The sequence below is a fragment of the Wolffia australiana genome, chromosome 13 (genome assembly GCF_029677425.1).
Source record: "Wolffia australiana isolate 7733 chromosome 13, ASM2967742v1".
NCBI lineage: Eukaryota > Viridiplantae > Streptophyta > Magnoliopsida > Alismatales > Araceae > Wolffia > Wolffia australiana.
In genome coordinates this window covers 9847106-9856212 of record NC_135847.1, presented here as the reverse complement: position 1 = coordinate 9856212, position 9107 = coordinate 9847106, and the positions used below count along the sequence as shown (strand labels likewise).

The window sequence follows — 9107 nt, the reverse complement described above, 5'->3', positions numbered from 1 at the left end:
GGAAAACCCTAACTCAGGTTTAAGAACAAAGAAATTCAAGTATTAAATTATTTTCAATCTTATCCGAGCTTTACCAGTACATCTCCCTGTATGACTTCGTTTAAATCAAACCGCGGTTGCCCAGATGTGATTTGATTGGTTGTTTTGCCCTCGATACAGATGTTTCCGAGCCGCTACCGGCTGCTCTATTTGTTATTTTATACTTAATCCATTCCGTTGCAGGTTATATTCGAGGAGGATCCGTTGCAGATTCATTCCACTACACTTTGTGCGAGCCCGATGAACATAGTGATGGGAGCCATTTAAAGTTGGAGAGAAATAAAGAACGAGCAAAGGAAAACAAAAACGAAAATAAGAAACAACGGCAACAAAATATTGACAGAAGGTAATGTCTGCAGACACCGAATAACCTGACGGTCTTTTATTTTCGAATATTCATGAATTGAAATTTGCATTTTACTATAGTTACTTCCTTTTACCCTGTCCCTTATATACTTTGGCTGTTCGTAATTTGACGAGGATGGCACGCGAACATATCTTTCATTTAATAACAGCTCAGAGAAGAGATCGCCAACTGTCTCCGAATATTAAAATGATCTCGAAGCCTTACGAACGTGTAGTAAAAGGGACGTGACTACGGACGGATCTCGAAGCCCCAGTGGGATTAAATATAAAAGTGTACTGACCCAACGAGATTAACATAAACTCCTGCAGCCATGACAAGACAGATTTTCAACGTGTTGCCTACGTTTGAGGCCGGGATTCTTGCAAAATCTGCACCACAAAAGATTTAAACGCTATTGCTATCTCATCTTCATTTACTTCTTTCGTACCCGATGCATTGTACCACTTCGTGCATCAGAATCGTCCTCTACTGTTCAAGTGGGAATAGGGAGAGATAGACAAGTAAGATGGTACGACTGGATATGCGTTGACGAAAGTTGAGGCTGTCATTTAGTTGTCCAAATGCGATCCACCACTGGGCGAGTCTATTCCGTTCTCTTAGATCACTATATAAGCTTACGTCGGAGCTGCAAAGTCGATCCCAACTTTTCTCCTTCTCCTCTGATAAACCTCCAGAGTTTCCGAATAAATAGCCAAATTTCGTACCCAATGGCCATTATAACTTATACGGGCGTACTGCTAGCACTATGCTTATTTGTCGGACAACTGATGGCGCAGGAGGGTATAAAGAAATACTCTCTCTCTCTCTCTCTCTCTCTCTCTCTCCTGTCTATTTCCTTTACTGTTTTCTCTATATCTTCATCCATCTCTGTCCTCACATTACTGACTATATACTATCTCTATCTCTCTGGGTGTTTCTCTTTAAAATACCACGACGTTATCTCATCCAACATTAAATGAGTTTCTACAGGGCGTGCAAGATTTGCGTATGACGGAACCATAAACCCCGAAAAGTGGGCTGATCTTAGCCCCCAATACGCCCTCTGCGCCAAAGGGACTCGCCAGTCACCCATCGACATCTCCCGCGATGCCGCCGTGGCCGACCCAGATTTGAAGCCTCTGGGCAGTTTGTACAACCCTGGCAGCGCGACTCTTATCGACAATGGCTTCAACGTCATGGTGAGAAACGACAATGATAAACCTTTCCCGTCTCTATTGGCTTTAGTTCTGAGAGAGAAATACATCAACCGCAGCTCAAATACGGAGAAGAAGTCGGGGTCATCGTCATCGACGGGAAGAATTACAAACTTCAGCAGCTTCACTGGCATTCACCTTCCGAGCATACCATCGATGGTGTCCGGTAAGCCCCTAATCCCTCTCGTTCCATCTTCTTCTTCGGCATCCTCTTTATTTTTTTTCTTCATCGTGTTCGTCATCATTGCCTCCATTTTCTTATTCTTCGTCGTGCTTACTGAACGTCATGGTGGCCTCCTAATTCGTTTGATTTGCTCTCCAGTTACCCCGTGGAGTTGCACCTGGTGCATGTAAGTGACGACGGTGCCATCAGCGTGGTGGGTATTTTGTACAAGTACGGCCACCCTGATCCCTTCCTCTCACAGGTATGCATGCTCCTTATCCCCCTTTCGTAATGTTAGTAACCCGACATTCTTTTGTCTAACATCTTCGTCTTGGCTCGATGCAGTTGGAGGAGAAAATGACGTCTCTGTCGAACGCCGTCAAGAACGGGAATCACCACGCGAACGTGACGGCCGGGCTTATCAGTGCAAGAGCCTTCACACATCACACAAACAAGTACTATCGCTATGTTGGCTCCCTAACAACGCCGCCTTGTACCGAAGGCGTGACCTGGAACATTCTGGGCAAGGTGAGAAACAGTCTTCCCCCCTTCCGGAATACAGAAGTATTTGACTGCCCATTGGTATTTCTTTCTTTGAGTTATTTCTCCCCAATATAATTTATTCCCCCTCTCATCGTTCAGTGTTTATATCATTTCCTCATTTCAGCCAGCATGCCTCTCCTTTTGTAGTATTATGTCTTTTTCCTGCTTAGGTTTATATTTTTGACGCTGGCTCCTCACCTTTGTTTCGTGTCAGGTGAGCCAAATAAGCGAAGAGCAAGCGAGCTCTCTAAACTCTCTTTTAGAGGATGATTGTCGCCATAACGCGAGGCCAACTCAGCCTCTCCACGGTCGTCGAGTGCTCCTGTGCCACCAAGATGTCTAAGCACCCGGCCAGAAGCCAAAAAAACGTTAATACGTGTCGGGTTCATACGCCTTTGTATCATTACCAAAATATTGTGATGGAAATCATCTTCAACGATTATGAGCCTCCCTTAAGTCATCCACAAATGTAATAATCCATGTCAACAATCGTACTCCGTTTTGACTACTAAATATACATATGTAAACACATCGTATAATTTAATCGGAGCGTGCGTGGCTTATTCATGCTTTACTACCGCACCTATTGGGAATGATATAAATATATCCCGCACTGCTCACTCTCCCTCTCTCTCACACTCTTTCTTTCTCCTTCCTCTCTGTCTCCTCCCTGCCTCTCCCTCTCCTCCCTCTATCTCCTCTCTCTCTCTCTCTCTCTCTCTCTCTCTCTCTCTCTCTCTCTCTCTCTCTCTCTCTCTCTCTCTCTCTCTCTCTCTCTCTCTCTCTCTCTCTCTCTCTCTCTCTCTCTCTCTCTCTCTCTCTCTCTCTCTCTCTCTCTCTCTCTCTCTCTCTCTCTCTCTCTCTCTCTCTCTCTTTCTCTCCATCTCCCTCTCTCTTTCGGTATCTGTCTCCCTCTCTCTCTCGCCCTCTGTCTCTCGTTGTCTCTCTTTCCCTCTCCCTCTCTTTCTCTCATTGTCTCTCTTGCCCTCTCCCTCTCCCTCCCATTGTCTTTCTCTCCCTCTCCCTGTCATCCTCTGTCATTTTCTTTCTCTTCGTTTCCCACTCTCTCTCATTGTCTTTCTCTCCCTATCTCTCTCATTGTCTCTCTTTCCCTTTCGTCTCTCTCTCTCTCATTGTCTTTCTTTCCCTCTCTCTCTCTCCCTTTCTATCTCGTTCGTTGCCTCTCTCCCCATCTCTCTCTCTCATTCATTGTCTCTCTCCCTTTTTCCCTCTCTCTGTATATATTTACAATGAAGAAAAAAAATTAAGGGAGAGAGAGAAAACTATAGGCTAAGAGAGATAGAGAAAAAGACAGAAAAAGAGCGAAATAGAAAGTTATAGAGATTGATTTAAGTGCTGGGAAATTAGTTGCGCCATTTATTATCCTCATAATAAAGCAGAATTAACAATCCGCGTAAACAATAATATATATAATAAGCTAACTATTCTAAATGTTAATTGGACCCAGTCAGTGAAAGAACCATCCAGAATGAAGATTCCCTAGGCTTAGTCCACCCATTCGGAATGACGAAAGTAACACGACCTGGAGAGAAAACAAAAAAAGCTGCTCTACTAAAAAAAAAAAGATGAAAACGTTGACGGTTTAAAAAGAGAACCATAATGCCTGCAATCGCAGACACCTATCAACAGATATTCATGAACAGATTAAGATCGCAACTCTCTGCGTTCATTTTTCGGCGCAAAGGCATGATCTGCTGGTCAGCCCGCAGAATCCCCCGATTGTTAAATACTTAACAGCTTGGCAAAATCCATTGCATGAGTGCTTGGAGAAGCATTTCAATAATACGAGAAGATGGCAAAGGCCCTGTATAACGGCCATAATGTGTTCGGGCCAGTTCAGAGGTTTACAAGCTACAGAAATATTCACCTATGCATTTTTTGGTGGGGTAAACGCCCTATCCCCGCCATTTTGAAAGAGAGATCACAGCCTGAGAAGAGAGCACTCCTTTTTGTCACAGAGTAATTCGAAACCCCATATCCAGAAATAGTATTTTATTTACTGTCAGGATTTTAATTTACAAGATTCATTTAGAATGTTTAATTTTTTCCTTACTTTCAGTCTCCTCCAAAGTGATATAAGTAGGACAGTGAGATCCGCAGGAGTCTTGCATCGATTCTCAATGATGATGAAGATCGTACATGAATGTAAATCAATGTAAAACATACCTCGATCCATTGCGTCTTCTCTAGTTGAATAGAACAAGCTTGAGGGGAGGCCTTTTGGATCAATACCGGATGACTTCCTGAAGTCTCTCTGAGTAATGAGATGCTCAGGAGAAAAGTCAATTACCCTATGACCCAAGGACCTGGCCCCTACTTATAGGAAGAGGAGATACTTAATCCTCTTAAGCCTATCTTAATTAATCCCATCATTATAATTAAGACAAGCTTAGCCTCTACACAATTAATTACCACACTTATTGTTATAAATGTCTTAATCCCGTCATTAAGTGAATCACATATAAAGTGGGATTTATAACTGATAGCTTAACAATATGCAATTATATACATACATATATATAATTGTCCATAGATTAAGAAATTAATCTAACAATCTCCCACTTGGACAATATAAATATGTTCATGAGATATTGCATATTATCACTATAGGAGCTCAAAAATTTTGCTATCATTACTAAGACATTTCAACCAATCTCGTCCATCACAAACTGGCATAGAACGAAGGGGTTTTTGTTACAGTAATCGTAACTAAACCCAAACAATGATCACATACACCAATTCAATGAATGACATAGATCATGTGTGGATGTGTAGCATGGAAATTACACAACAAGTGATTCATACGTGTACATTTCCAACTTAGTCCTCCGGATTCTGAAAGGAGATCAAATTAAGTTTGTTCAGACAAACTTAAATTTAGGAGATTTCTCATGCATGAAAAGAAACTCCGTAGTGTGTCTATTACTGAATGAACATCAAAATACAAACTCCCACTGAATTACATATCCTCATGAGGTATTAAACCCATATGAGCAGCATGCTCATGAAAGACCTTTGGCGGCAGTCCTTTTGTAAGTGGATCCACTACCATGGAGTCTGTCCCAATATGCTCAATAGACAACTGCCCTGTCTGAACTTTTTCTTTCACAACAAGGAACTTTATGTCAATGTGCTTTGACTTTGTTAAGCTCCTGTTGTTATTGGCAAACATAACGGCTGACTGATTATCACAATAGAGCTTTAGCGGTCTTTCAATGCCATCAACGATTCTCAAGCTTGTGACAAAATTCTTCAGCCAATTACCTTGATTTGATGCTTCATAGCATGCTATATATTCTGCTGCCATAGTAGAAGATGCTATCAATGCTTGTTTCGCACTTCTCCACGATATAGCTCCTCCTGCTAACAGAAAAATATAGCCTGAAGTAGATTTTCTGCTATCAACGCATCCAGCAAAATCAGAATCAGAATACCCAATGATCTCCAATTGATCTGATTTCTTGTATGTGAGCATATGTCCTTTTGTTCTCTGAAGGTATCGCATGACTCTCTTGATTGCTTTCCAATGATCCATACCTGGATTACTTAAATATCGGCCAAGTACACCAACAATATGAGCAATATCTGGGCGTGTACAAACTTGTGCATACATAAGACTCCCCACAGCTGATGCATAAGGAATCTTTTGCATTTCTTGGCTTTCAAAATTGTTCTTCAGACACTAATCAACACTGAACTTGTCTCCTTTAGCAATAGGAGTGTCTAGAGGTTTACAATCCTCCATGCCATATCGTTTAAGGATTTTTTCAATATATCCCTTTTGAGACAAACCTAAGATATTTTGAGAGCGATCACGATATATTCGAATGCCCAATACATATGAGGCTTCACCGAGATCCTTCATCTCAAAATGACTCAACAGAAATTTCTTCGTGTCATGAAGTAGGTTTGAATCGTTTGTGGCAAGTAATATGTCATCGACATATAGGACGAGAAATATGTATTTACTCCCACTAAACTTATGGTACACACATTCATCTGCTAAATTTGCCTCAAAACTAAAAGAGAGAATAATTCGATGAAATTTTTGATACCATTGACGAGAAGCTTGCTTTAGACCATAGATGGACTTCTTTAATTTGTAGACCATTGACTTTGGATCTCCGATCTCAAAGTTTTCTGGTTGAACCATATATATGGTCTCATTAATGTCTCCGTTAAGAAACGTAGTCTTGACATCCATCTGGTGTAGTTTAAGATTAAAATGCGCTAAAAGTGCCATTATAATTCTAAAGGAGTCTTTCGATGAAACTGGAGAGAAAGTCTCATTATAATATATGCCTTCTCGTTGACTAAAACCTTTGGCAACAAGATGTGCTTTATATCTTTCCATATTACCCTTTGAATCCCTCTTGGTTTTAAATATCCATTTGCAGCCAATGGGCTTCTTACCTTCGGGTAATGGGACAAGATCCCAAACGTCATTGTCAACCATAGATGTTATTTCTTCGTTCATGGCATTTATCCACCTTTGAGAGTTAAAATTCTGCATGGCCTGTTTTATATTAAGAGGATCATCTTCCATGATCTCAAAATCAGCCTCATGTTCCTGGAGAAAAACAATATAGTCATCCGAAATTGCAGATTTTCTTTCTCTAGTGGATCTTCTTAAGGGCACTTGTATTTGAGGTTGTGATGTTTGTTTAACTAGAATAGAGGAGCATGAAGTATTATCTTGAAGTAGTGGTGCCTTTGTTGGTGGGCCAAGCGTGATTAATTCATCTTCTTGGTCATCAATAATAACTAAAGGGGCATCCTCTAATTCTTCCTTAAAGACAATGTCATGAACTTTATCTCCCCCTGCAAATTCAACATCCTCAAAGAAATGAGCATTTCCCGTCTAAAAAATGGTTTTAGTAGTGGGGTCGTTGATAACACCCTAATTTCGGTCTTTATTTCATGTTATTAGCATGATTTATGCATTTAAAAGGCTTAAATTTGGGTTGTTATCATATATTTACACAAAAATAATGCTTCCAAGTAATTTCTGATTTTTCCCTAATTTTCTGTTAATTATATGAATTTTTAAGGATTTATTGAAGCTCGAAATAATTATTTTTGGATGAAAATGGCACATTCAAAAGTTTATTTCGACATTTATCAACATGGGAATTAATCAGGGAATTTTCTAGAATTTTCTAGAATTTTTTACGAATTTTTAGGAATTTTCTGGGATTTATTTCAAGAAGAAATGCATTTATTCTATGAAAAAAGGGCATATTTATAAGAGAAAAAAATATATTTATGCAAATTCTAGACTTTTCGGGGCCTTTTTGCAACGTTTAGTTGCAAAAAGACCCTGAAAACAGCTCTCGGTCGCCACGGCAGGCGTAACGATCCTATTTAAAATCATTCAGGGGTTTATTGCAATTTTTAATATATATTTTTAATGTTTTATGAGGAATCGGTGGAGAGAGAGTGCGCCAGGCATATACGCAATTACTTTTGGCGGCGTCCAAAAGCAATTCCAGGCTTTTAAGGACTTTTCTGCAAAAAGGAGGATTCAAAATGCGCCAGCCAATGAGAGAGCGACACGTCATTGCGTGTTTAAAAACGAAACTAATAAATAAATCAATTTTAAATCCAATGGATTAAATTGGTTTAAAATTGATTTATTGATAACTTTTGATCCTGAAGTCCGATTGAGATGATTTTTTTATGGATTTGTTCGTCTTGATCCCCTCTTTCTATCTGTACGGTTAGATCATTCAGATCTAGCCTACATTGATAGATAAATATTAAGTACTAAACGGGGGTAAAATGGTGATTTTTACCCTATAACCTAAGTATAAAAGCTAAATTTCGAGAGGGAGAGCTCATTCTGGATGGTGCTCTATCACAGCTGCAAGACAGGGAGGAGCTCTAGCTTGGATCAAGTTATCTGGTACTTTTTTTCCTTTATTGTATTTGAACTTTTATGCATTTTGAATGAATTAGGTTAAGTTGTTTGTTTCTTCATCTCTATTCTGATCTGAACTTCTAAATCGCTTGGCTTGAGCGGCATGTACAAGCCCTGATTAGGATTGAGAGGAGAAATTGAGGGATTTACCTTGGCATTCAATTGCATTCCAAACGAAAACTCTAAAAAATTTAGTTTTAATTCTTAGGAGATTAAGATTTCCCTTTTTATTTCTGATTTAGCAAATTCTCAAAACCAACCAAAACTTAAATCAAAAATTTCTTCCAACCTCTCTAATTGAATTCTTTGATCCATCCAATTGGATCAATTAATTCAATCTAGAGCCCACATTTCTTCTTTTCATCTCATCTCTTCTACCCCCCTCTCTAAATTCTCACCTAATTAGGGTGACTTGATCCTCATTGAAGATCAAATTCACTCTAATTAGGATCTAAAACACCAAAAATAAAATCAAATTGAAATTCCTACTTGCCTCCCTTGGACGACACTCATACTTATCACTATACATATTAAGTAGAGTTTTATAAATTTTATTGCATAAGCCAAAAATTCACAACGACAAGGGCTAAAAATTTTGCGTAATTTTCACCCCTATTTTTGGCTTATCAGTCGTAAAATTTAAAACCTCTACACATTTCAGAATATCCAATAAAATAGAAAGTGATAGTTTTGGAGTCAAGCTTCCATTCATTAGGTAATAAGGGTCATGCTTCTGCTTGACAACTCCAAAGGTGTAAATGTTTCAAACTTGGTTTGCGAGTTGTCCAAAACTCATATGGAGTTTTCTTAGTTGCCTTTGTTGGAATCCGATTAAGTAAATATGCAGTCGTCTTGATTGCT

At 39.4% G+C, this 9107-nt stretch overlaps 1 protein-coding gene across 1 annotated transcript; it reads left to right on the top strand.

Annotated features, from left to right (window-relative positions):
- The first annotated feature begins 521 nt into the window (after positions 1-521).
- Positions 522-2927, top strand: LOC144711182 (alpha carbonic anhydrase 1, chloroplastic-like). Its single transcript, XM_078585103.1, has 6 exons — positions 522-1186; positions 1376-1584; positions 1659-1765; positions 1922-2024; positions 2108-2290; positions 2520-2927. Exons 1-6 carry the CDS (start codon positions 967-969, stop codon positions 2646-2648), a joined length of 951 nt encoding a protein of 316 aa, XP_078441229.1. The 5' UTR covers positions 522-966; the 3' UTR covers positions 2649-2927.
- Positions 2928-9107: the final 6180 nt, after the last annotated feature.

What these genes read in the sequence shown, in the direction of transcription:
- LOC144711182 (XM_078585103.1), top strand. Translation starts at nt 967, where the DNA reads ATGCGATCCACCACTGGGCGAGTCTATTCCGTTCTCTTAGATCACTAT. An exon ending in CATACCATCGATGGTGTCCG is followed by an intron (nt 1,766 to 1,921) that starts GTAAGCCCCTAA and finishes TTTGCTCTCCAG; the next exon opens with TTACCCCGTGGAGTTGCACC. An exon ending in CCTGGAACATTCTGGGCAAG is followed by an intron (nt 2,291 to 2,519) that starts GTGAGAAACAGT and finishes GTTTCGTGTCAG; the next exon opens with GTGAGCCAAATAAGCGAAGA.